We start from the raw sequence: 27,826 nt of genomic DNA on the forward strand, positions 1-27,826 counted from the left end.
TCCCCGTCAGGAAGAGGGCCTCTGCACGAGGCGCAGGTTAAAGGCATTTGGAACAACGCCTCGAAAATTGCTCTTTTACTTAAATCAAAAGCGTCGCAGAGGCGAACACTTGTAAGTAAAAAAGGATATCAGTGATGCGCGCTGGATGGCGTAGCAGAAGGCTTCGAAGGCGGCTGAAGGCGCCGGCGTCCTCTTAGCAGTCCTGCTGTAGGCTTGTCAACGGTGGGCGAAAAGACTCCAACAATCCAGAGGATCCAGCGAAGAGAAGGTCTTCGCTGAAGGAGATTAAATCTGAAGAACTCTCATGACGGGGCGCCTAATATATAGCCCTAGCCACGCCCATCTTGGCGGGCTCTGAGCGCGCGAGCGCGAAGCGCGCGCCCATTGGTCGCGCGTTCAGAGTCGCCCCGTCATTGGTTCGAGCAAGTTGCCGCAGCACAGCCAATGACCGAGCTGCCTCGCTCATTGCTGTATGCTGTGCAGCTGCAATGCGTTTTACATAAAGACTTCAATATTTCTCGAGAAACTGAGTTTTCCCATAGCGTAAGCTACTTACGCAATAGGAGAGACCTCTCGAGAGGGAACTATCTATATTATTTTTTAATCATGATTCTATTTTTTACATTTTCATGAAAAAGCAAAAAACTGTAGCTATGTGATAACGAAATAAACAAATCAGTCAATAAATGAAAATAAGAATGTTAGGCTATACAAACATTCATTAAAATGCCTATGAATTGTATGTGTCTTGTCATTTAAAATATAGATGAAAGTGAGTAAGCCAGTTTGATGGTCTTAGCTGACCTCCCAGCCTGGCCAAGCTGGTCAGTGTGCCCAAACCACTATAAAACCTGGGAGACCAGCTAAAACGAACCATGTAAGGCTGTTTTAACACAGACAAGCACCAAATGGAACAAAGGAAGGCACCTTTCTCCCATCGCGAAAAATGGCCTTGAAGTAAGTAAAAACATTTGTATATTTTAAGTCATCCTATCATTATTATTTTTTTTATTTATTTTTTTATTTATTTAACTGCGTTGAATAGGAAAAGCGTTGTGGTTGAAAAATCACTCTGCATTAAATCACTGAGTGACAGACTCCAACCGAAACCAATCGCATTGAAGCATCAGTTCGCTTCCTGTAGGTGGGTGTTTGCTACCTGTGTGAATGAACCGAATCGACACTGGAACTTAGCGAGCTAATATTCTGGGCTTTCCTCGCTGGAGTTATCACACAGCGGGACCCTACTGTACGGTGACATTGTTGATGTGGTAACACGTAGATATATTTTCCGATGCGTGTGTGCTTTTGTATTTTTTTTCCTCATAAGCAGGAAACACTCAGTGCTGTAGTTAGCCTGTGCTAACTCGCGTTCAGTGTCCCTCTCTTGCGGTTTTTCTGGTTTCATTTCTAAACAGCAATTAACGCAGAGCCCGACGATATCAAATGTTAACTGTTAAAAGTTAAAGAGTGCACTATAATCAGACATTTTAGTTATAAAACACTCATGCCAAAGTCTGAGAGGTTTCATTGCTATTTGTAGCATGTTAGCTGTGTGGCTAGTGAGTGGCAGGTCATATTATGCTCGAGAGAAAATATATTCGTAAAAATGAACTATAGAAACTGTTCAAACGGATTGCATTTAACATAACAATTTCTGTTCGCTTTGGTGCTTGTCAGGTTGATACATGCTGATGTTTAATAGTTCAGCATCGTTTTTGTCATGCTAGCGAGGTGGCTGTGTAACCACACTGTATGTTCAGCTCTTAGAATATTGGCAGGCACTATAGTAATATTTTCAGTGAAGTGTTATTGTGTAGTTTGCTGTACATATGGTTTGTTTCTCTTTATTTGAGCAGAATTGTAGTCACAGCTGCTTAAATCAAGCTAATACACCAATGCTAACATTGACTGAAGTTACAGAGAAGACTGGACAGGTTTAAAGCCAAATCCACAACATGACAATTGCTTACTGTGGAGGATGATCAATGCCTTTTCTTCAGCTTTAGAAATATGCTACTGTCATTCAGAATGAACTGAGATTATATTGTTGAGATTGCTATAGTCCTAGTGTATAGGGAAATAAATTAGTTTTCATTTCAGATAAATCTCTAAAGATCTGGTTAAAAATCAATTAGGTTCATATTTACATATCTCATTTAGATGAATGGGAAAGGTTTACAGAGTTGTTTTGAAAAACCAGTGATGGATGAAATTACTCTCTCAGGACTGAAGCTGCATACCATATTTTTATTAAGAACAACAGAAGCATATTAAATACAGCAGTGAATAAAAAATTAAATTCCTCTGCAGTTGTTCATTGATAGTATGCATATCTGTTGACACCTTCAACATTACTTCAGATTAGTTCCTTAAGTGAAACAAGTTTGCTACAGTGTTATTTATATTTCCTAAACAAAAAAAAATTGTTAGGCTACTTGTTCCGATCCTGTATCAGTTCATTTGAATAGAATGCCCCAGAATCATTGGCACACCAGAGATTGATGGGTTGATAATGATCATGTTCAGAATACCTTGATCTTAACTATGTCACAAGAACAGCTTGTTTATTTATGGAATTGTGTTTGTTTAAAGTGCTGGAAAGTTGTAAAGAAACCAAACCAAGCAGTTTTGATGATCCCTCAGGATGAATGTTTTCATATAGCCCCTGGGTCGCAATTGTGCCAAAAACTCTTGATGAACTGCACTACAAACAAGGGTCTGCTCGAAGAACATGTGAATGATCTGTTGATGCTGAAAGAACACAGATCTGAGTATTTTCTAGGGTGTCCCACTCTCTGCTAGTTTTTAGGGAGCCTTTTATTTACAAGTTAAATAAAGTCCAGCCTGGAGTCCAATGGAGTAACCAATCCAGTGACTTCGGTAAGGGAACTTAAAGAACTCGAAACACCACCCACCTGGGTTGTCTCATCGAGAAACGATAAGATGGGCTCTCAAGCTCTTCAGATATTGCGGCAGGGAGTGTGGGCCTCTCTGACTGGTGGATGGTACGTGGACCCTCATCAGAGTACCTTCTCCAATTGCTTTCATCTCTACCTCTGGATATTCTTCCTGGCCTTCCCCTTTCTTCTGTACATGGTGAGTTCATACAATTCTTCCTCAAATTTCCTTAACTAAAGAATGCCGTTTAAATGATGTTCCTGGGGGGAAAAAAGTGAAATTCTGATGCAGTCCAAGGGCTTGTAGAATTTAAGTGCTTTGTTATTGATGTTGATTAACATTCTTTTCCTGCTGATGTCAAACTTTTCCCTATGGAAAGAATTTTAAGACATTGTCGTTTCTAGTCAAGTTACAGCAGCTACACATGGATAGTTGTATTTTATGAAGCTACTAACCTAGTGGTAGTTTAAATCAGAACCAAGATAACATTAAACGTTGTATTAGCGTAACCAAAAGCAACTTTAAAAAAAATAAAATTATAAAATGGCCTTTTGCCAAGCTTAATAGTTTATGTATCTTAAGTACATGCAATTGAATTATAATTTTGCACTTTTTGCGTAATTTAACAAAATTAGAGCTTGATTTAAAAATGACACCCAATAAAAATATTTTGCTATATATGTGTGTGTGTGTGTGTGTGTGTGTATGAGATATTTACCTTTTTAATTTTTTATTCAAACATCACTTACCAATATTTCATCTCATGCATGCCCTTGACACTTTTGTCGACTTGGTAAACAAATACATTAACTTAACTTTATTTTTACATTTTGTGTGTAGTGGAAATACTAAAAAAGTCGTAATTTTTTAAATGGATAGAAAACATTTTCACACAAAGTACTGAAATGATTTTTGTATTATACTCATTGTTTAGATTATAGATTTAATTTTATATATTGTAGCCTTAGCCTAATCATTTGTATTATTATTATTATTATTATTATTATTTTTTATAGTTTAATATTAAAACTCTGGGTGTTGGACAAGCCTAAAAGGCATTTAAAAAATACCATAATTCATTAAATACCAAAATAACTGAAGGCTTGGTATGAAGTTTGTAAGTTTTAATATTATCCTACTATAACAAAAAAAAAGTTTAAATCCATTAGTTCTAATAGAAATCATCCTCTGGGACATGAAATTGCCTGGAGATGAAGAAACACCCTTACACGATGATGGTACATTCCCCTTACAAGCCCAATCAATGTTATTGACCATGCATACAAAAAGGAATCATTAAACAGAATGAGAATGAATCAGAGTTCAGGAAGACATGCCTTTGCTGTATTATCACCAGCTGGTTGCCACTTTTCACTAACAATGAATGCAAAGCATGTGGATGAACATGAAATGTTATCACACCCTTACATTTTAATGCTCGCTCTTAATTTCACTATGAGTCAAGTCAAGAGGTCACTTTTCCTGCACATACATACAATTTGTCACACATTCTGTTTAGATTTTATTTTACAACAGGGTTTTTCCTGGCTCAAAATGAGGCGGAGCTGGTGCCATACTGATCAAAAAAGTGACATTAAAAACATGTAAACATTGGGTTTGCGTCAATACACTACTAATGACTTACTAGTGTTCATTTTGTCATCTTTTTTTAATTTAGTCTTAGTATTAATCCTGTATCATATGTCCTTTTTAGTTTTTATCATATTTAGTCAACCGTATCCTTTTTTTTTTTTTTTTTTGTAGAATTAGTCAAAGAAAACGGTTGACATTTTATTAACATTTAGTCATATTGACATTTTAGTCACTGAACACTTTAAACATTTTAGCAATAAGAGTATTATTGATAAGCATTTGTCAATCGTGTCTATCCAAAACCTATATATATATATATATATATACATACATACATACATACATACACATATATATATATATATATATATATATATATATATATATATATATATACATACATACATACACACACACATTTTATTCTCCTAAACTTTTCCTCTCAGGCCCTTCCTCCCAGTTTAGTTGTTGCTGGTGTGTACTGTGTGGTGATAGCAGCCTTCTTCACTGCCGTAAAAGCAGTGAACTTTCGGCTACACTCCATGTTTGACCTGGGCGAGATTGTGGAGAAGAGGCAGGCCTCATTCACCACAGACCCCCAGGGGGTGGAAGAAGGGGAGGAAGGCTCTGGAGCTCACAACGGAAGCCAACACAGGTTCAGAAACCTTTGTATCTACAAAACTACATGCTGTTCTCAATCTTTTGTCATAATTTTTCAATTGTTTAGGGACTAAATGAAATCAAAATAGGAGTGTTGTGGCTTTTAATCCATGTCTGTTGGCTTTATGCTATAGTGTTTTACAAAAAGTTAACAAAACAAAATTTTTGCAGATATAAATGGATTTAAAATGTACTGTTGCAATTAGCAAGTAGAAAATCTTTGTCATTGCTGTTACACAAATTAAAGGCTATTGGCTACAGAAAAGATGGACAAGCTCTTCAATATGTCCCTCCCCAACTTCCTGTTTAATAGGAAATACATAAATACAGGAAGAAGCATTGCACTCTTCAAGTGATTTCATGGGTTCTTTAAGTCAGCATATGTTATTTTGTAGAGAACTGCAAGCATCTTGCTACTTTCTGATTTATAGTCTTTGGGGATTTGTGGTTGGTAAACCGCTATTGATGGTGGCAAGTTGGCAGTTTTTAGCTCATGTCAGCCTGCATGTGCCCATAGGGATAGTGGTGTTGGTGTGGAAATGACGGTGTTCCGGAAGGTGAACTCCACCCCTCCTGTACGCTGCAGTTCCCAGCATTCTCTGTTTGGATTGAACCAGGTGTCGGTGAGGATATTGTTAAAGCTAAACATTATTGTGCTTAACCATTACTCTCCCTCACTCATAGGGATTTCCTCTCACTTGTTGTCTTTTCCTTTGCCCAGGAATTTTTACCACAGCTAGAAGACCCTGGAGGCTCAAAGGGTATATTGATTATTGATTTTTTATATTTTTGTTAACTTTATTTAGTGTCCCAAATGCAATTAGTTCCCCTCTATAGGAACTGGTTTAGATGATTGTTTTACTCCTCAGTGTTTTTCTGATACCTCTAATAAATTCTAACATTCCAGATATTAAAGACCTCATGCAAGAGCAGGGTAGTTATAATGTGATAGTGACCTCTGCACATAGAGATGTCCTTCGACACAACTCTCAGGACAACACTAGTAAGAACCTTTCCGTTAATGCTGCACTGCCTAGAAGTATTACGTTCCCTCAGATTCCTATTTGCCAATAATATTGATCTTTATCTAAACACTGAAGGTTGATGCTAGTTAACTCTTCTGAGTTTGAACAAGAATATGTGAGAAGGATTGATGGGTCAATAATTTGATGGCTATATAAATGTAATGGATTAGTTTTTAATAGTGGTACTACAACTGTTTTATACCGCACAATCATAGAAACAGCCCGTGTGCTCTTTAGAAAATTAGTCACTTTTGTCTTTGCAGGTGTGGCACCTTCTTGCCAGTCTGGGGATTACAGAGGGCTAATTGGAGTGGTTGATGTAATGTCAGCAGGTTTTGGTGGCCAGCACCCAACAAGCTGTCTTTCTATCCCCCCGTCCCCCTCCAGCCAAGAAGATGGAGATGAGAAAGAGCAGGTGGAGAATGGACGTATGCAGCAGCAGAGCCCTGAGGGAGAGGGGCTTCGGGGCTACTCTCCTCTCGGACCCTCAGCTGAGTCGGAGAGCCTTGGAGATCCCTTCACACCTCTCATCAAGAGTAGCTTGAGCGAAGAGCTGAGCGAGAATCTGATGGGTTTGGGTCTGGACCCTGTCACTTTTGCCCCTGGTGCTGAGCACCCAGGCAACCGCACCGGGGTGGCTCTGGCTGCAGGCTCCACCGACAGCTGCTTTAGTGGAGGTGGAGCTGCCACAGACAGAGAGACTCTCAGTACAGTCAGTAGCTACCGTAGCGAGAAGACAGACTCAACCCAGCTTGAGAGCCCCTCACTGGGTAAGACACATCAGCCTCTGTCTAATACTCCCTCCACAGTTTTGCCTCAGGGTATAGGCCCCTTTCAGCAGCCAGCAGATGTAATGCAGGGGGGCAGCGACACTGATGACCTTTCAGACAGCGTGCTGCTGCGTTCACCCTCCAAAGAGCTTTCCTCTGGGCAGGGCCTTGACAGAACTCTGGTAGAGGGAGAGGACCTCCCCCTTTTGCTTACAGACATTGCACAGCATTCCTTGAAGGACTCGTCACCACCTAGCAGTGGGCCTTCTGATCCCTGTAATCTGGACAGTGGCAACCCCATACCCCCTCTCCCTCCACCACGCCAGGCCAGCTCTGTACCCTCGGGCTTGGCACTTGGCTTGGTCTGCTCAGAGCCTGCCCTGCCTGTTTCCACCCCATCCTACCTCCTAGCAGAACCACCATCTCTCCAAACCCAGCAGCAGGTGGTGCGGCCTAAAGATCTTAAGCTTTTACGTTCTGGAGGCAGTGTGGGTCATCGTCCTGGCCGCAGGAAAGCTCCACGTAAACGAGGCACCGCTGGAAGTAGCAGTTTTGATTGTGGCTCCTACCGCCGGCATACCAACCGTGGACAGCACAGAGACTACATCCCTGTACGCAATCGGCTGGGTGCCAAAGCCTACAGTGAGAGCTTGTTCGAGGACTCTAGTGATGAAGACGATGGTAGCGACATGAGTGCCGGCTCCAGTCTCGGCTCCCAACGTCGCTTCAGCTCGGACGATGAAGACAACGATGAAGATGATGATTCAAGCTCCTCTACCTCCTGTTACTCCCATGATCAGGCTAATGCCTCCCAAACTGGGCCAGGCCCTCAGCTACCTAGCCCTGGAGAGGGGGAGGAACCTGATACTGTTGGCCCTGCCCATTCTCATAGTGCTCAACGCTCTGCCAGCACGGCCAGTGCCAAGACTCATGCCAGAGTGCTCAGCATGGATGGAGCTGGAGGAGGTTCCAACAAAGGGACCCTTGCTTCTAATCTTATACCTTTAAACCCTTCCTCCACTCCTGTGCCACGTCCTCTCACCATCTCTAAATCAGACCTGGAGGCTCGGACAGTGCACTCAGAGGGCTTCTCCAGGGTTCACCACAGACTAGACTCCCTTGGGGGCTCCTGGGCTGGGAACCAGACAGGCTGGAGAGCAGGAGAGCTGCTTGAAGAGGGGGCAGTTGGAGGAGGTGAAGAGCAGATAGATTTATTCTTGTTATTTTACTGCTTTTCAATAAAACCATTGCTTGATTAATAATTTCTTGAATTAAAAAAATATATATTTTGAGACATTTTGGCAATGGGATGAGTTTAGATTAGCAACATTTTGCTCTAATCAAACTTGTTAATCACTAAGAGAACATAAGCTTTAACAAGGAGTGTTTAGATGTATAATTATGTGCATGCGAGTTAATGCAGTCTATTTAATGCCAAAATGGCTGGGAGAACATTTTTAAGTGTCAACACTTCTGAATGAGTATTTATGTTTGTGTTCTACAAGCTAGTTTAATGTCTAATCTGGCATTTCTGTAAAGATACATATTAAGTTTTTCATCTTAAAGGGAAAGTTCACCAAATAATGAAAATTGTGTCTCTGCCTAGCATTTCCTTTTTGGGTTATCTATGCTTTTGAAATAAATAAACATATATATATATATAAAATCTAATTAATGTCCCTGGCTAGTTTTCCACTCAAGGTTAATAAAAAAAAAAAAGCTTCAAAATTAATAAGAAAACTGGTAACAAAGATGGATCATTATATCAGTTCTTGTTTGTTTTACAAATTTGACATCTATTATGCATCGCCATTGACTTGTATGTGGGTACATTATCCAGGTATCTTTTGCTGATATTGTAACTTGATTAGTTCATGTTTAATGCCATTTCTAAACTGTAACTGTTGCTTTCACCTGTCCAGCTCTGGCTCCAGAGGAGGGCAGTAAACGTGATTCTGTGAGCAGTGTAAAGAGGACACAGGCCATTCGCAGGCGACACAATGCAGGCAGTAACCCCACCCCACCCCCTTCTGCCATGGGCTCTCCCCCTAGTCTTCAGGACCTCCAGAGAGTCCGTACTTCCTCTCACTCTCGTACAAGAACACTCCCCTCTGCTTTGCACTTTGCCGCCTCTTCCCTACTGCTGCTACCACCCCGCAGCGGTGTTCACGAAGCATCCACCTTTGATGACACGTCAGAGGGAGCCGTGCACTACTTCTATGACGAGAGCGGTAAAGAATCATTTGTATTTCGTGTTATCAGCAGAAAAAAAATATTATCACACCCTTTATCATCAATTATAACTAAGATCACTTCTACTCACTTCTTTATACTTCAGTATCACTGGTGTCCTGGGCTTTATTTGGTGGTGTTTCAATAATTGTAATTGTCATCTAATTTCAGGAGTAAAGAGGTCTTACACATTTGGACCTGCAGGAGGAGGATATGAGGACCCAATGCAGTAAGTTTCAGAACATGTACTTTTGGCATAATGTTGCCTGTCTGCATCTTTCTCTGTGTTTGACCCATCTGATATTTGATTGGCTCAGGGAGCGTGAGCGTGAGCGGCAGTCACAATCCTCCAGCTTTACCTCCACTGATGTCCAGGAGGTGGTGCCAGTGCGGTCCATGTTGCAGCCCAGACCGGTGGTCCTCCAGGGCATGCAGGTCCGCAGGGTGCCGCTAGATATGCCAGAGGTATAATTCAACTCTTTACTTCATTCAGAATATATGCTACATTTCAATCCTAGTGCTTCTGTCGACGTTTCCTCTCTTCTCTTTGAAGTTTGACCTTGATCATGAGTCACCTCACGAATCCCAGGAGAACACACTGATGATTGTAGAGAAGGCCAAGCCTAAACTGTATTACAGATTCTGGGTGCTACCGGGGAAATGGCTTAGAATTCGTTATGACAGGCTGGCATTGTTAGCCTTACTGGACAGGTGAGATTTTCTTGAATTGCTATGGCTCATGAGCCTGATGTGTTTCTGAAACTGCTTAATTGCTTACTGTAACCTGTGTGAATGCCATAGGAACCGACGTGTGGGGGAAAACGTGTTTGCTGTTGTGTTGGCCAGCTTAGTGGCCTTTCTCGGCTTTCTGCTACTTCTCCAGGGCTTCTTTAGAGACATCTGGGTCTTCCAGTTCTGCCTGGTCATTGCCAGCTGTCAGTACTCTTTGCTGAAGGTCAGAGTGAGAGTTAAGATTTGAAAACTCTTTATTTTGTCTTGTTTAAGTATTTTAGAGCTGTACATTTGTGTTCTGCATTTTCAAGCTATATGTACAGTAACTCATAGGGCTGGAAATAGCCACAGACTTCCCAATCTGATATTACAACAATATTTGTTTGCAGATTAAATATGAATTGTATAAGTAGCAATTTGATGTTTTGATATTTAGCTGTTCACTCCTTTTTCTCAGAAAGAAATGTCTATTGAAGGACAATTGTGTCTGAAATTACAATAGTTTCACTCTTTAATAAAGAATTTGGAGTAAAAGGTAAGGGCATGAAAAACTACTAATCGACCTGTCGGTGCGTTGTCTGAGCTAATAGTTGACTAGTCAGTTTTAAGGAACACATGTATAATTATTCTGCATTATATTTCCATGTTACCCAACCAGATGTGTTTCATAAGGACACATGGATGCTAAGCATAGACATTTAACAAAATAACTAACACATATTCAACAATTAAACAGGCGAAATAACTAATTTCTTATCTCACAAAACAACTAAAGTAAGAAACACGAAAAGCTCCATTATAGAGAGCACAAAACCCCTTATGTGCATGCCGGATGCTGAATGGTGAGCTTCAATGTGCTTTTCCTAATCTCGGACACAGATGACGTGCTTCAAGTAATCGTAGCTCTTGAAGTTACATGGTGATCGACTCCGAATTCATAAGTGCACAGCTGTTAGATTATATTTATTGCATAGGCGCGACTTGTAGTTCACAGTATCCAAAAGTTAGATAAGCTAATTTATTAACTATTATTTAATAAATTATAAATATTAATAAACAGTATATTAAAGCAGTGTTAGACAGAATCTGCTGAATGATTCCTGACAAATACTCTACACAGCACCTCACAAATAAACCTGTGAATTATGTGAAATAACTGGAAAGTTACTCACAGCAGAGGATTTGATGTCCAACAGTTAACAAGCGACGCTTTGATGGCTGTAGCAGCGGTGCATTAAAGGACTAAACAAAGAATTAAAGAGAAGAAACATCTCGGAGAAAACCTGTTTGTGTTGAATTCGTGTAACTCACAAATATAGCTTCCTATATTTATCAATCAATCATTGTATTAGCATTAAGCTAAACCTGTAAATTTAAGTAAAAACAAATTGATTTGTAAACAGGGAAATTATTTTTAAATCATTTATCTCAAGAATCGTGATTTATAACTGAATCAATATTTTCCCCCGTGTCTAGTACCTCATATTATTCCGGTAATATACATAACAGTACTCATTGATCTTATTCTTGGTCATTGTTTTCTTTATCCCTTTCAGAGTGTCCAACCCGATGCAGCATCCCCGATGCATGTGAGTATTACAGCTTTGTGTCAACCTAGAATTTAGTCAAAGGCCAGAATTTCTGACATGGGAATTAATTTAGGCTAAATGAAATGTATGTAGAAATTGTAAATGTAGATAATTGAAATGTAGAAATTTTCTTGATCTGCTGCTTCATCATTGCAGGGCCATAACTGGATCATTGTGTACAGTCGACCGGTGTATTTCTGCCTGTGTTGTGTGCTAATCTGGGTGTTTGACCTAGTCGGCCACTCGGACCATCTGCCACCTTTCACCCTCTATGGGGTCACCTTCTTCACTGCCCACTTCCTTCTCTGTGCTAGAGACATGCTCATAGGTGTGCTCACCAACTCTTAATGACAGTGCTATCAAAATCTTTTCATGGTTTATAATATAATTGAATTGTTTCTATTATAATAATGACATAATTGCTAATCTTTTTCTCATCAGTGTTCAGCCTCTGTTTTCCAATCATCTTCCTGTTTGGGCTTCTACCTCAGGTCAACACCTTCTTCATGTGTTTACTGGAACAGGTTGACATGCACATTTTTGGTGGAACTGGTGAGACATACTGTGGCTATGCAAATTTTTTCCACTGGTGTGAGTTTTAGTCAAGTATGTCAACTAACTTCTTTTTTCAGCCACCACAAGCCCCCTTTCATCAGTCTACAGCTTGATGCGGAGCATTTTCATGGCAGCTCTGGTTTATGGATTTTGTCTTGGTGCCATCAATGTAAGTTGGACTGCACAAGTTTGAATTAAATCACGTTGGCAATCCACCATATACACAAGTGCAATGATGAGCGAAAATGTTGTTTGCGTGGTTCAAGCTCTGCTGTGGTATACTGACAGGAGAACATAATATACACTATATAGAATAAACAATATGCACAGTATACACATAATACACAATATACATCATAAACACATAATAGATTTAAAACATGTGCAAAGTTCATGGGACATTAAGACAACAAAAATGTTGTGTAAATACAATATTAGGTAAATAACTGCATAAACAGTTTTTCAGATGTGCAAAGTACAAAGAGTCAGTGTAGATGCTGAATGCGTAAAATAAATGCAGTGTGCATTATGTGAAGTTTCAAGTGAAAAACAGTAGTAGTTGGCATAATGTACATAGTTAGATGTAATATAATTTTTCTATAATTGCAATAAATTGAATTGTTTTGCTGTTTATTTCGCTCATTTTGTGTGTGTATATAGGCTCCATGGGGAGAGGCACATGTTCCAGTGCTCTTCTCTGTGTTCTGCGGCCTTCTCCTCGCCTTGTCCTATCACCTGAGCAGGCAAAGCAGTGACCCTACCGTTCTCTGGTCAGCATCGCCATTATATATACACACATACATATACAGCTGACTTCCTAACTGTCTTACTATACGTGCTTTGCATGTGAGGTTGATTTCTAACATAACGTCTACACTGCTCTCTGGTAGGTCTTTGGCCCGCTCAAAGTTCTTTCCAGATCTGGAAAGCCGATCACCAGAAGAGCCCCCACTAGAGATTAAAGACCCTCTCCCAGAGAAACTGCGCAACTCAGTGGTAAAAGCATGCTCCCCATTGATTTTTGCTTTAATGGGGTTTTTTTATGGTTTTTAAGTGCCTGCTGTTTCTTTCTGTAGAAAGAGACGCTTCACTCAGACCTGGTTATGTGTCCTCTCATGGCCATTATCACTTTTGCCATCAGTGCCAGCACTGTCTTCATCGCTCTGCAGGTCAGTATCATTATCCAGAGTATCATTAAATTGTGGATCTGATTAGTCTCACTGAGAAAAACTGATGTAGATATGATGAAAAACATGTCTTTCTCAAAACATTGAAAATGAGTCAAATGTAGAGTTGGGAAGTGAAATTAATTTTTAGTGTATCCGTTCATTCGGATGGTGTGTTTCAGTGAACCAGTTAAAAAAAATAATTAATTTGAGTGATTAAAATGAATCTCTCCAATGTTCTCAGAAGTCCATGTACTGCCTTTTTATATAATCTATTTTGCAAATTTGCATTTAATATAAATGTACTTTATGTATTCCATTTTATTTCTGTCACCCTAATTGAAATCTTGATTGACTCTGTTTCAAATGAAAAAAAATTCTGCCATATTTTCCTGTATGACCCTTAACGGTTTGTAACAAAGTTTTGTCCAGAATCCGTTTCTGAGTAGAAATAACTAATAATTATTGCTCTGTGAACTGATCATCACAAGTGTTGATTTTTATAGCTTAAATGGTATTAATAATTCTATATAGACATTATTTGTATCCTTTTCTAAAGCATTTTTGTCATCTCTCTCAGCCTGCTCTCAGTTTTGTCCTGTACATCTTGGCTGGTGTGGTAGGGTTCTTAACACACTACCTCCTGCCTCAACTCCGCAAACAACTGCCCTGGTTTTGCTTGGCCCACCCTGTGCTACGCTCCAGAGAATACAGCCAGTTTGAGGTCCGGGGTGAGTAGACAAACCCACACGCACACAATATTACATTGTGAGAGAGTCTGATGGACTAATCTCTCTGTGTCTCAGATGCTGCTCAACTGATGTGGTTTGAGAAGTTGTACGCTTGGCTGCAGTGTGTGGAGAAGTATTTCATCTACCCGGCTGTAGTGCTCAACTCCCTAACCACTGAAGCTCACACTGTCAGCCAAAGCCCTGATAAACCCGGTGCCTAGTAAGAACATTTATCTCAACTAGTATTGGACTACAGTAAATGGTGAAATCTCAATTTACACAAATTTGTCAAGGGTTTTTTTTTTTTAAATATGGCACAATGTACTATATATAAGCAGATATGTACAGTGGTGGTAACTTGATCTGCCTCTTTCTTTAGTGGCTGTGCTCTGTTCATCTCAGTGGCTGGAATGAAACTACTCCGTTCGTCCTTCTGTGTCCCGTCTCAGCAGTATGTCACTCTGTGCTTTACTGCCCTCTTCTTTCAGTTTGACTACCCACGCTTTTCTCAGACCTTCCTCCTCGACTACTATTGCATGTCCATCCTCTTCAGCAAGGTCTGAGTTTACATCCACATCCCTCTCAAATATATTTAAGACATTGCACAAAGTATTTATTTATCATTGGGAGCCGCCTGTAATATGTAACTTGGTACACATGATGTAAAATGGGCTAAATATGTTTGCTGAATAGTTTACCCAAAAATGAAAACGGAAAACTTTAACGCTGGAATCTTATTATGTATTGTTTATTTATGAAAGATTTCATGTATCTATATTACATACGTTTTGGAGAAACATTTGTTCATACTGACAACAGCTGGCAAGTTCCAAAAAGGACAACCTCAATACTCAAAATTCAAGCTTTGTATTTCAACTGCTCTAAAGCTATATGATAGCATTGGTGCAGAATGAACTGAAATTAAAGTCCTTTTGCGCTGATAAGTTTCACCTCTATCAGAAATCTCATTTAAGTTTGCGTTTTGATTCAAAAGTGGTTCAACAGGCGGAAGTTTGAAACTGTGGCAGGGTGAGCAAGAGACAGACACTATGGGTGTGGCATCAGACCTTAGAGAGGCATTTATTGGAAATAATAAGAAAAAAAGGGGGTGAATAATGTGTCCAAAATATAGGGGGATCTGGTGCCCTCTTGGTGAATGGTGCTATGAAGGATAGGGGGTAATGAAAGGGAAAGTTCCAGGTATAACGGGAAGGTTCTGACGGCCACAACACACTCCTTCTGGATCTACACGAGGGGCGGCAGCTTCCTTGGAGAGGCTTGCCTTCACTGGGGCCGTGCAAGTGAAAGGACGGCCTGGCATCCTGGCCCGTTGGCTGCGATGCGTGGTCCAATCCTCGCCATCACAACTAATTAACGCCGGACACTCCCCGCTCCATTCCTGGACCTATGAGGATGCCAGTGTGTCCACACGAGGAGATAGAAGCCAGCTCCCCGAGGCTATATTCACATCAGGTGTGCCTTATCATCCGCTGCCCAAACAAGGCTTCTTAAATTGCACCTCTCCTCTCTCCTGCCTACTGTCTTCGGAATATGGCTGGCAGGCGACGATAACAAGAGTGAGGGGAGGGTCGTTCCGCCACATTTATTTGAAAACTGCAGCTGAGAGGTAGATTATCAGTGTCTAGATGTCTGTTCCTCACCATGCTATCATATGGTTACAGTCTACATGGACTACTTTTATGGTGTATGTATGAGGTTTATTTATTTTTAGTTTTTTTGACCATTTTAGAGCTTGACAGATGAAGCCAGACTATGAACTGTCTTTGTATGAAAATAAGTGTAAATTATTTTATGTTTCAAGGACAAAATAACTGCATGAGTATGAAGAAATTGGAACAGAATTTTAATTTTTGGGTGAACTGTTCCTTTTACTTGGATCTAACTTATTCTGGATTTGTGAACAGACACTGAAGACTGATGTTGCTCTCATTTCTTCTGTGTGTTTCAGCTGTGGGATCTGCTCTATAAGCTGCGTTTTGTGCTGACCTACATTGCACCTTGGCAGATCACGTGGGGTTCTGCTTTTCATGCCTTCGCTCAGCCATTCGCTGTGCCCCGTATCCTCTACCCAATGTTACTTTCACACGGGCCTAAATTCTGATGTCTTAACTTACCTGGTGTTGCTAATATTTGCTCTGTGGGAGAAAGGTACCATTTCTAAGATTTGGTCATTACCAAATGGTACCATTTTTGGTCATTAATCTTACAGTTCAAACACAATCGATGTTTAATCACTGACCCTTAACACTTAGTTTAATCATTTTAAACCATGATTTTACTTATACATAATTAATATTTACATTACATTCATAATGTTAGTCAGAGGGGAACTGGCCCCCACAGTGAGTCTGGTTTCTCCCAAGGTTATTTTTCTCCATTAATCTACATATTATGGAGTTTTGTGTTCCTTGCCACAGTCGCCTACAGCTTGCTCACTGGGGTTATTAATACAGTTATCATTTAATTATTTTTAAACACTATTAAAAATCGTATTTTATCTAAATTACACAATGATGATTAATCGACTTTATAGACATTACAGTTTTATCGTCTGTTAATGCTGATATTTTGTAAAGCTCCTTTGAAACGATGTGTGTTGTGAAAGGCGATATACAAATAAAATTGTCTTGACTAAGAGCACAACTGTACTGTTGGTTCTGTTCTGAGCCACAGTTCACGTTACTCCTCGCTCTAAGGCTGCTTTCATACTTGGTTCAATTGCTCGGTATGTACATGAGTTTTTATAATGTGGATCTGGGAGACGTTATGTTTCTGACATTAATGTGACTACAATCAGCAGCTGTTTACCACTGTAGGTTAGTAACAACACAGGAGGTAAAGGAAATAAAAGTCAAAGTGTTCCATTTCATACTTTAATCATATTTTGGTCCCTTTGTCTTTACCCAAATAAAAACTTGACATGCACAAAACAGAACTTTTCTGCCTCAGATTCATTGCAAGAAATTCAAAGAAACTGAGCGGCTTCTCAAAGACCGTTTCTGCTGAGACAAGCAGCAATGACAAAAGCTTTATTTATATTAATAGTGGTTCATGCAAAAAAATTAGGTTTAACTGATTTCATACCATACAATATCCCAATTTTTCAGCACAAACATATGCAGTTCTTTGGTTTACAGCCGAGTAAAGAAAATAGCTTACCAACTGAACTCTGTTGTCAAATTAATTTGGGATGGCACTGGTCACAACAGCTTTAGTGTGAAAATGCCATCAGTCATCATTGTGTGCACCACCCGCTTTATTGATGTCAGGTGTTTTAGGAACTGTCCTTAACTCGAGTTATACTTTCAGACTCAGCCATGCTGTTTGTGCAAGCCGTGTTTTCAGCTCTCTTTTCCACTCCTCTCAACCCTGTGCTGGGCAGCGCAGTCTTTGTCACCTCATACACCCGACCTGTGAAATTCTGGGAACGAGACTACAAGTAAGCCTTAAGAAATCTTGAACAGATGTTTGCTTCTTTGCTTGTTTTGCTCATTTGGGCTCAAATAGTATATATTTGAAGAGATGACTTTGACCCTTAAGTACTGTTTTCCTCTAGCACCAAACGGGTGGATCACTCTAACACACGTCTAGCCACACAGCTTGACCGCAACCCTGGTACGTGATCATGGTATCTTAGTAACATGGACACTTTACTGGTAAAGGTGTAGTTGACACAAACATGAAAATTGTCACTCACCTCATGTTGTTCCAAACCTGTATTACTTTCTTTCCTCTGTAGAACACAAAAGGAGATGTAAGGCAGAATGACAGTCTCAGTCACCATTCACTTTCATTCGATGTGAATGGTGACTGAGACTGAAATTCCACTAAACATCTCATTTGTTGTTCCACAAAAGAACTAGGAACTCATGGGTTTATAACAGTATAAGAGTGAGTAAATGAGGACAGTGTTGTCATTTTTGATGGACCTTTAGTAACTTTCCCTTCTACCTTGTTCTTTTCTCTAATTTCCAACTTTCCTCGCTCTTGAACAGGTGCCGATGACAACAACTTGAACTCTATCTTCTACGAGCACCTGACACGCTCTCTGCAGCACTCACTTTGTGGGGACCTGCTACTGGGCCGCTGGGGAAACTACAGCACAGGAGATTGCTTCATCCTGGCCTCAGACTACCTCAACGCTCTTGTACACATCATTGAAATCGGCAATGGCCTTGTCACTTTCCAGCTCAGAGGCCTTGAATTCAGGGGTGAGCTGACTGGTGGAGAAGGGAAGAAAACAGGGAAAGAGCTCTTTTCAGCTGTTTTGCCTTTTGATACCAAGCCTAAATTTTCAAAACTCAACACCTAGTGAGAAATATCATACTAAATCTTTTTTTTTATTTTTTTATTTCCCCGTTCAGAGGCTAGGTCGATATTTGTAATTTTATCAAATTATTTAAAAACCTCACCAACCATTCAAAGAATGAAGAATATTCAACATTAGAAACACAATGCATATCTGCTTTGAAGTTATATTTATTTTGAAAAACTCTATACACGTAAAAACAAAATATGCACAAAATATTTTCTGATTTTGTTTTGTTAGTTTTTTCCCACTTGTGAACAGGAATTAATGCTGCGTTCCATTCAAGTCGGATGTGGGATATTCCTATGTGATATCTCCGATCTCTGACCATAAATGCGTTCCACTGCTAGATGCTCGGAAGATGACGTGTAAGGAAAGAAATCTGCAGTGCTCTCATTAGCTTAGCAGGTGTTTGACTAACCAAAGATGTCTCCAAGCCACCCAACTGATAAACAATGCTGCAACACTAGCATTTGTGCTACAGGTGTACTGTTATCAAAAGAGAGTTTAATTTACTGTGTTTTGTACACCTGTCTCTGCAAATGTTTGTTAAACAAGCTTTAATATCATGTAATGTAGGAACTTTGACATTACTTAATAAAAGTGAATGTTTATCACTTATTTTGTATATCTCCCAGGGTGCCGACATGTTTGTGTTATGTCATGCCCCTGCATCTCGGAGAAATCGGAATTGAAAATTTCCGCACAAATTTCCCAGTTGGAATTCCTTCTCGAGTCTTTCCATTGCACTTTTCCTACTAAGAAGTTGGAAAATCCGACTTTCTGAGTTGAATGGAACAGTATTAGACCAGTGTTTCTGAATCCTTGTTCTAAAGGACCACACTACTGCATATTTTAAATATTTTATTTATTTGACACTCCCATTTTAGGTCTTGTCTACTTAAGAGCTAATCAGTAGAATCAGGTATGTTAACGGAAAAGCCCAAAGTGAGCAGTGCTATGGTACTCCAGGACCAGGATTGAGAAACACTGCTTTAAACGGCTTTACACTTCATTCTTTCATGACCATATGTGTTTGTTTTATTTTCAGGTACATATTGTCAGCAAAGGGAGGTGGAGGCGATCACTGAAGGGGTTGAGGAAGATGAAGGCTGCTGCTGCTGTGAGCCAGGGCATCTCCCCCACATGCTCTCCTTCAATGCAGCGTTTGGCCAACGCTGGCTGGCTTGGGAGGTGGCCGCCACTAAATATGTGCTGGAGGGCTACAGCATCAGTGACAACAATGCAGCCTCCATGCTTCAAGTGTTCGACCTTCGCAAGATTCTCATCACATATTACGTCAAGGTAAATTCCCTTCTGATAAACATCTTTAAAAATAAACCAAATAAAACAGCAGAGGCAGAGCAGTGATCCAAATCTCTTCACTACAGAGCATCATCTACTATGTAATCCACTCACCCAAATTGGAGGAATGGCTGGCCAATGAGTCGGTGCAGGAAGCGTTGAGGCCCTGCCTTAGCCCTTCCTATGTGGACAGCGACCCCACCTTCAACCTAAACATTGATGAAGACTATGACCACTGTGCTTCAGGAATCACTCCCTCCTCCTTTTGCTTGGTGTACCTGGAATGGATTAAATACTGCAACAGCCGCAGACAAACGGTCTGGTCACTGTTCAGACAGCAGCTGTTTATTGATTCACTGTATAATATAGTGTTGTGAGTTGGTGTAATAAGAAACACCCTAACTCTAACTAGCTGTGTTTATTTTTCTTTTGCAGCCAGTCGAGAGTGAAAAAGACTCCCCTCTGGTCACTCTTTGTTTTGGGTTGTGTATTCTGGGCCGTCGAGCTCTGGGTACTGCCTCCCACAGCATGTCTGCCAGGTGAGAGCATACAAATCTTAAGTTTTGGGGGTTTTAGTTAGTCTGTTAGCTTTGAGGCCATAAATATGATGGTGCACTCCAAAAAAATTACATTATAGCAGATATATGCATTTCAAATGTATATTCTAAATATTAATATTAATTACACATCTTGGTCTAAATCGTCTCTAGAATGTCCCCTTCCCCTAAATGTAAATGGCCCCTAAAAGAGGCAAGTGGCAAATCATAACCAGTAGCCTTTATTTAATGTCAGTCATTGAACTACAAAAAAAGGAACCAGCACTTCAGTCTTCAATATTTCTGGACCCAACTTTTTGTTTCAATAGAAAATACATTAACACGGGAAAGTATTTTCATGGGGTATTTACCATAGAAATGGATGACTCTGTAATACCTTCACCTTCTCTACTGCTTTCCAGTATTTTTCATCATTTTCTATTATTTCCATTCAGCTTGGAACCGTTTCTCTATGGCCTTCATGCTCTATTCAAGGGCGACTTTCGCATCACCTCTCCTAGAGACGAGTGGGTTTTTGCAGACATGGACTTACTGAACAGGGTGGTAGCTCCAGGTATTCGGATGTCCCTCAAACTACACCAGGTACAGCTGAGCCTTTTGTCTCCATTGACATCCCGCTGTAATCAGGCTTCTTTTGTAACATAGTGGTACATAACATTTTCATAGCTTGCACTTAAATAGGCTTTAGGAGAGGTAAAGTGCACATCACATGCTGTATAAAGCATAAATAGACTTACGATACAAACACTTATGTACTATAATTTCGTGTTAAAAGTGTACTCCATAATTTTGTTTTTGTTGCACTGGCTGATATGTAAGTCGTCTTGCACATACAACATACTGATACATAGCAGCATACGAAAGCAATAGCAGCCATTCAAAGTCAGCTGTGATTAATTGTTCTGTGAGCAAAAGTATCAGAAAATAGGGGGTTTTTAATGAGGACAAATGTATGAGCAATTAATGTATGTATAAATGAATATATTTGCAATAACACTGAAGACATATGGAAACAGATTTCTCTCTCTCTCTCTCTCTCTCTCTCTCTCTCTCTCTCTCTGTGTGCGCTCGCTCTGCAGGATCACTTCACCTCTCCTGATGAGTATGAGGATCCAGTGGTACTGTATGATGCCATAACAGCTAATGAGGAAAAGATGCTGATCTCTCATGAGGGTGACCCTGTGTGGCGCAGTGCCATCTTGGCCAACATGCCTTCTCTGCTGGCTCTCCGACACGTCATGGACGATGGCAGTGATGAGTACAAGATCATCATGCTGAACAAACGCTTCCTCAGCTTCAGAGTCATCAAGGTGCTTACTATATTAGTTATATATTATATATTTGTATGAGCAGCTGGAAGCACAGACATTTCAAAATAAGCATCCTCCGTGCATTTTATGCATATTTATTGCTAAAAGTCCCGCATTATGCGCAAATAGTTTTTTCTCTGCACACTAAACTGCAAATGGGATTTCATTCATTTTGGACTTGGCTTCACTGTAAGGAAAGACTAAAATGTTTTAACACGTTCCTTTTATTGATTTTAAAAATGATCTGTCAATCTGTAGATGTTGACATATAATGGATTTTGCTGATACCATTAATATGGATTGATATTTTTTTACAAAAAGCTATTTTGATTGGATATACGTTGTGTGTGTGTGTGTGTGTGTGTATGTATATACTGTGCAACAACCCTGCATCTGACAGTGCTGTAACTAGTCTCTGCTGCCCCTGACAGGTGAACCGAGAGTGCGTGCGTGGGCTGTGGGCCGGGCAGCAGCAGGAGCTGGTCTTCCTGCGGAACCGGAACCCTGAGCGTGGCAGCATCCAGAACGCCAAGCAAGCCTTGAGAAATATGATTAACTCGTCTTGTGACCAGCCCATCGGATACCCCATCTATGTGTCTCCACTCACCACTTCCTATGCCGGGGCTCATGCTCAGCTGCACTCAGTTTGGGGAGGACCCATCAGCCCCCGCAACATTTACACCTGGTTCATCAGTAGCTGGGACAGGTTGGATGTGGAAAACACACATACAACGTAGCTGTTGATTCCTTACCTTTATTGTTAAAAGGATCCAACACAAAAAGGAGAAATTTTGAAGAATGTTATTGCTGCTCATTTTTCCCATAAAAGTGAATTTTGAGTGAACTTGAGGCTGTCCCTAAAATAATATTGTCTCTGATTACATCTAAATATTATTTTCAAAAATTCGTATTTAATGGAAGTGCATGCTTATCCAGTTAAATAATTTACTGATAAAATCAAATCAGACATGACATTTGACATTAGGATTATATTCCCCGATAGCATTATATATATATATATATATTAGTAGATTAATAAGGCACTCTCATTAAGCCTCTGGAATCTTAAAATTTCAGAGAGCAGATCACTCTCGCGTGTCAAACTGACTTTCGATCCCTCGTGCTGAAAAGGCGCATCTCTCTCACGCTGCTGGTTTCGGTTTTTGCAGTTTTAGCTGAACTCATTGTACAACAGCCGTGGCTGCTAGTGTGCCATCTTATTTTAAAGCTCCTAGTTTTCAATGAAGTGATTTCCATTTTTATGCCCTTGTTATGTAGGCCTAGGACAGCACGTGTTTTGGGTAGAACAGACTGTAAACAAAATCTCTCCACGATGCACATCACATTTTTAAACAGCTATGTACAGTATCGTGCCAACACGATAAACCGTTATACCCCTAATGGTGAACAAATGTTTACCATTAGGAAAAAAAATTCTGAACTATACCTTAAAGTTGTCAGTTGGTAAGTTCTGTGTGCCAACTGACTGGATGTATCTTGCACATCGTTAGAGACTATAGTATAGTTCTACAGTAAAACAATTTTTTCATATGTTTATTGTGTTTGACCTATGCTCTCTGCTATCTTCAGGCTTCAGAAGGGTTGTGGTGCCGGCTGTAACAGTGGTGGCAATATTGAGGATTCAGACTGTGGGGGCGGCTCTACCTCAATCACTAACAACCCTGCAGTTCATCCTCCCCAGAGCACAGTGCCCAGCATCCCTCTGCCTTATCCCACCACTGTACTGCCCACAATGGGTAAGAATGCTTTTCCTCTAGTAGTGTTAATGTGTCACAATCCACCTCCAATCAAAATTGCAATAATGTGTAAAAGCACTGAGATTCATACTCTTCCTCTTCAAGGGACTGACAACCCTGTTGGACCTTCTTGGCCTTTGCATCCCCAGCCCCTCCCACTTGCCCTGCTTAGCCAGTCAGAGGGCAGGATGGATGCAGGGCTGGTTAGCTCCTTGCAACGCACTACTTCCATCCATGGGCTTTTAGGAGGGCCGATGTCTAGCTCCCAGCTGTCTTTCAGTGGCTCAGTGGCACTACCACCTGCAGACCGCTTTTGCACCAGTAGCCTGCAGGACAGCTCCTGCCACAGGGTGTCTCAGAGGGGCCTGAGCCTAGGTCATGGCAGCGGGCTGCCCTATGAAGCCCTGTACAGTAAATGGAGTCTATCTGGGAGGAAGGGATTCAATGGACCTGCTGCAATGGAGGGGGATGGTTCAGCAACACAGAGCATACGCACACCGGTTCGGACACATGCTTATACTACACTTACTGATCTGTATTTATACAATTTACTCAAAGGGGTAGTTCACCTAAAAAAATAATAATAATTCTATCATAATGTACTCCCCCTCATGTTGTTCCAAACCCATATGCCTTTTCTGTGGAACACAAAAGATGATCTAAGGCAGAATGTTAACCTCTGTAACCATTCGCTTTCATTGTTAGGAGAAAAAATGAAATGAATAATCAGTCATACTTCTTTCTGATTTGTATTTTCTCTATTTATAGCCTACACAGCCTCCCTTACCTGTCCTCCCCTTTGATGTCAGCCCAACACTGGATCCGATAGGAGCTGGCTTACCCTCGGAGACCACGCCCCTTACATCAGACTCTCTCAGTGCACGGGAGGAATCTACAGAACTCCCTTTACTTGAGCACCTCCGCTGAGCCTACACAGAGACTAACCTGCTTAGCAAGACCAGTACAGCTGGGATCAGCCTATGGCCATTCTAGCCAACTTCTCTTTAACCAGATGTCGAGAGCTGGAAGGAATTTCCCTGTACAGAGTCTAGATGATCTTCTCAATGTCTTTATGATTAAAGCATCTTCAGTTCTGGTCTCACAAAGCTTCTGAAATGGAAGCATACCAGAAAAGAGTGCTGCCTAAGTACCATTTGCATTTGTGCCCTGGTAAGATCGCTTTGGGCCAAGCTTTTCCTAAGCTTCTTTGGCCGCTGTTTTGGCCTCAAGGCTTCAAAGCCAAAAAAAGTGGCTAGTCAGTGCAATCTGAAGGGATTATTCTTGAAATGGAGGGACAGGTCATTCAAATCAGTGCAACTCCGTGACCTGTGCACCCACCAGCTGTAACAAAAAGGGAACTCTCCTCTGTAGCAGCCTTTAATTTACATAAACTTTTGTCTTTCCCTTCATGCATTCAGTCCATATATGTTGCTAAAGCCTTCAGCTGAGCATCAGCTTTCTGAGGCTAGAGGATTTCTCTTCCTTTAAGTCCAGTGTTGAGACTTCTCACATCTACCACTGTCCTTTCAAGACTAAAGGACTTAATTCTCCCTCAGTGACCCTGCAGTTCATAGCTCACACATTCCAAAAGACATTTGATTAGCTAGTTCAGCATCAACGACCCTTCAAATAGCTCATCATGCGCTCTCATTCGTAAACAACAAACCATGACCATTCTTCAGCGAGCATCAGGGATAATAATTGTATTAAGAAACAACGGTTTTTCACAAACATGCATACACTTCTCCCAGCATGTGGTGCTCGTCCTTGCATAGTTTACAGCCAGCTCAGGTGAGGACACAGTGAAGTGTAGAAGAATCGAACTGCGTAGAATTGGTTATCTAATGCTGGTGGGCCACCAGACAAGAGGAGATCATTTTTTTAGTTGGCCTAAAGTTTCATTTCTTCCATTATACATAACCCAGAATGACAACTCTCTCTTCTGCCCCCAACTACTTCTAAGAAAATGGGATCTGAACATGGTATAGTGAGTGGCAGTGCATGCGAGGTCTTCCTGGTCTCCTGCTTTCCTGCTGCTGTGAGTGCCTACATTACTACTGCTACTGCACCACCCCTTCTACTACTAATTTAACTAACCAAACTACTGCTCCCTTTTACTCCTAAACTCCAGCGTTTTAGTTGGAAGAAATTAAGGGGGAAGAACAACAATAATATACCGATTATGAAGACAGATATAGCATATTTATTTGATTGCTGACCTCAAATGGAGAGAGTGGCTGGGTTTGTTGATTGTCATGTGCTGATACTTGTTGGACGAGTACTGAGACGATGCTTTGATTTCAGCTGTACCCCCTGCCCTACCACCCCCTTTTTTCTTGAATCCAACTGATGTCATTGTGATCTTTTTGTGTGTATAATACAACTGGAATGTTAGACGTCATTCTTTTGTCACATATCTGCTGTTCCAGCATGGGGGAATTAAGCTCAGACTGCCTGCTGTGGAAAGCATGGCACTTACTGCCTCTATTACAACATGCATATCAAATATTTGCAGTCAAACAATTTACGATCAACATTATGCCTGGAATAGCTACATTGTATCTATTTAAAAGAGCTTGAAATATCCCACAGGCTGTTTAAAGTCTGCAAAATCAGGGATAGTTTGCCCAAAAATAACAAATCCGTCATTTGATTACTCAACCTTATGTCGCTCCAAACCTTTATGACTATGGAACACAAAAGGAGACGAGGGAATGTTGACTGAGGCTGGCATTATTTCCTTTGTCGTTCCACAGATGAAAAAGTCATACAGCTTTGGAACAATATGAGGGTTTGCAAATGAAGACAATTTTTATGTTTGGCAAAACTGACCCTTTAGTACTCTTTCTTTAAGATGATTGACATGACCAAGCTGTGCTCTCCTCTGGCTTGTACATTGTATGGTTTGAGAGGCAGTATGTGGGGGGCCGCCATGGGAAAATGGTGCCTTAGAATTTGTCACAGTGATCAGATAGAAAAGAATAGTTAAAGAACTTAATCATGAGCTGTTTTTGCTGTAGATTTAATTAATTTAGCTCACACTGAATTCATCCAGTTCATTAATTCATGCTCTCATGTAAACCACTGATTAATACATTTAAAACACTGCAAATATAGAGTTTGCTCTCCTGCCATCACACACAGACTGGTATCACAAGTGGTTTGAACACTAGACAAGAAGTCTTTTAAAGTTAAGCCTAGTCTATTCCCCAATCTGCACTCTCTCGTGTTTCTGAACTGTCCACTTCTTTCCAGCAACACACATGGGTCAGTCTATGGCCTTTACCAATGGACTTGTAACAGCTATTGAGTGCTTCGCTTGAGTCAGGGCTGGGCTGAGGCTGACTGACCATCTTTTTTTTTCATCTGGACAATTTCTCTGGGTTTCTCTTCTCATCTTTAGGGTGATTTTTTTTTTATTTATTTTTTTTTCAAAGCTACAGGAAGTACTTCTCTTACTTTGAGAAAGCACAAGTTAATGGATCGTCCTGGGTGTCGGTGATTAAAAGGGATCTAACCAATCTTTGCCATATATGTACAGCATGTTTTGTATATAAATATATTTAAAATATATATAAATCTATTTTATTATTATTGGATTTCTGGTTATTTTTCAATGGAAGACACTACTTTGAGTCTTAGAGGAGCCATGCTTCAGTGTATCTGCTTGCCGAGAAGTCTGGCTCTCTCAACATAGAATCATGAAGTTTGGGGAATGAATCAGTTAATACTGCTTTTGCACATCTATTGTAAAATAGTACACCATCCCATATTTTGTTTTACTTATTATTTTTGTTTTAAAGGGGATTGTTTTATTTAAAAACTGTTATTCAATATTCAAAGTTATGTACAGTTTTTTTTTATGAGATTTTCTCCCCCTCCCCTCCTATTTAAATTAAAGCATTTTTTGTGTCGTTGTTTGCAAAGAGTCATTTTTAATGTGTTTGGTCTTATATTTTCCCCTGTGTGTGGGAATGAGTATTCTATCTCAGGTGTATATATGTATTTAATTTAAGGGAGGTAAAATCAATACTGAAACAATCAATACAGAGCTAGGAATAGAAGTCCTTTCTTTGGGTCAACATGACTGCAATATATGCCAAATGCTGAAATTAGGTCATCTAAATTTTTTTTAAAAATCTTTTTCTCTAGTAGTTTAACCCTTGTGTGGTGTTCATATTTTTGTTATTCAGCCAGTGTTCAAGTGCAGCTTGCTCACTGAGGTTATTAATACAATTATCATTTAATTATTTTTAAACACTATTAAAAATCGTATTTTATCTAAATTACACAATGATGATTAATCGACTTTATAGACATTACAGTTTTATCGTCCGTTAATGCTGATATTCTGTAAAGCTCCTTTGAAACGATGTGTGTTGTGAAAGGCGATATACAAATAAAATTGACTTGACTTGAGTGTTCGTGGGTCTGGTGGACCCGCTGCATTTTTGGGTTTTTAACTCAACAAACTGTTTTATGTTAAAATACTCAACAGATGTTTACTTCATCCCAATTACAAGCAATATAAACAGCATATATGGTTAATATTTGCCCTTTACTTTTATTAGATCACATTTTCGAATTAAAGTGCTACTCATTTTTTTGTATTT

General features: G+C 40.2%; 1 protein-coding gene across 2 annotated transcripts; it reads left to right on the forward strand.

Moving 5' to 3' along the window:
- The first annotated feature begins 1,173 nt into the window (after positions 1-1,173).
- LOC127625136 (pecanex-like protein 3) lies at positions 1,174-27,124 on the forward strand. Of its 2 annotated transcripts, XM_052100226.1 has the most exons (34): positions 1,174-1,249; positions 2,596-3,099; positions 4,941-5,149; positions 5,672-5,777; positions 5,876-5,915; positions 6,443-8,143; positions 8,872-9,180; positions 9,353-9,410; positions 9,499-9,646; positions 9,735-9,892; positions 9,983-10,136; positions 11,470-11,502; positions 11,659-11,830; positions 11,944-12,054; positions 12,135-12,226; positions 12,718-12,827; positions 12,948-13,053; positions 13,134-13,226; positions 13,804-13,954; positions 14,030-14,174; positions 14,334-14,511; positions 15,924-16,032; positions 17,285-17,414; positions 17,532-17,590; positions 17,971-18,186; positions 19,336-19,589; positions 19,676-19,906; positions 20,025-20,128; positions 20,581-20,728; positions 21,226-21,456; positions 21,888-22,162; positions 23,047-23,213; positions 23,319-23,713; positions 23,982-27,124. In XM_052100226.1, the coding sequence occupies exons 2-34, from the start codon at positions 2,947-2,949 to the stop codon at positions 24,138-24,140; spliced, it is 6,705 nt and encodes a 2,234-aa protein (XP_051956186.1). In that variant the 5' UTR covers positions 1,174-1,249; positions 2,596-2,946; the 3' UTR covers positions 24,141-27,124. The 2 variants fall into 2 exon arrangements, with proteins under 2 accessions (XP_051956186.1, XP_051956185.1); XM_052100225.1 differs by having other exon boundaries at positions 1,180-3,099.
- Positions 27,125-27,826: the final 702 nt, after the last annotated feature.

The sequence above is a fragment of the Xyrauchen texanus genome, chromosome 31 (assembly GCF_025860055.1).
Source record: "Xyrauchen texanus isolate HMW12.3.18 chromosome 31, RBS_HiC_50CHRs, whole genome shotgun sequence".
Taxonomy (NCBI): Eukaryota; Metazoa; Chordata; class Actinopteri; order Cypriniformes; family Catostomidae; genus Xyrauchen; species Xyrauchen texanus.

Bases quoted from the DNA above. Each gene is read 5' to 3' on its own strand.
- LOC127625136 (XM_052100226.1), top strand. From the start codon at position 2,947: ATGGGCTCTCAAGCTCTTCAGATATTGCGGCAGGGAGTGTGGGCCTCT. The intron at 9,647-9,734 runs GTATAATTCAAC...TTCTCTTTGAAG, and splicing joins TGCCGCTAGATATGCCAGAG to TTTGACCTTGATCATGAGTC. The intron at 14,175-14,333 runs GTAAGAACATTT...CTCTTTCTTTAG, and splicing joins CCTGATAAACCCGGTGCCTA to TGGCTGTGCTCTGTTCATCT.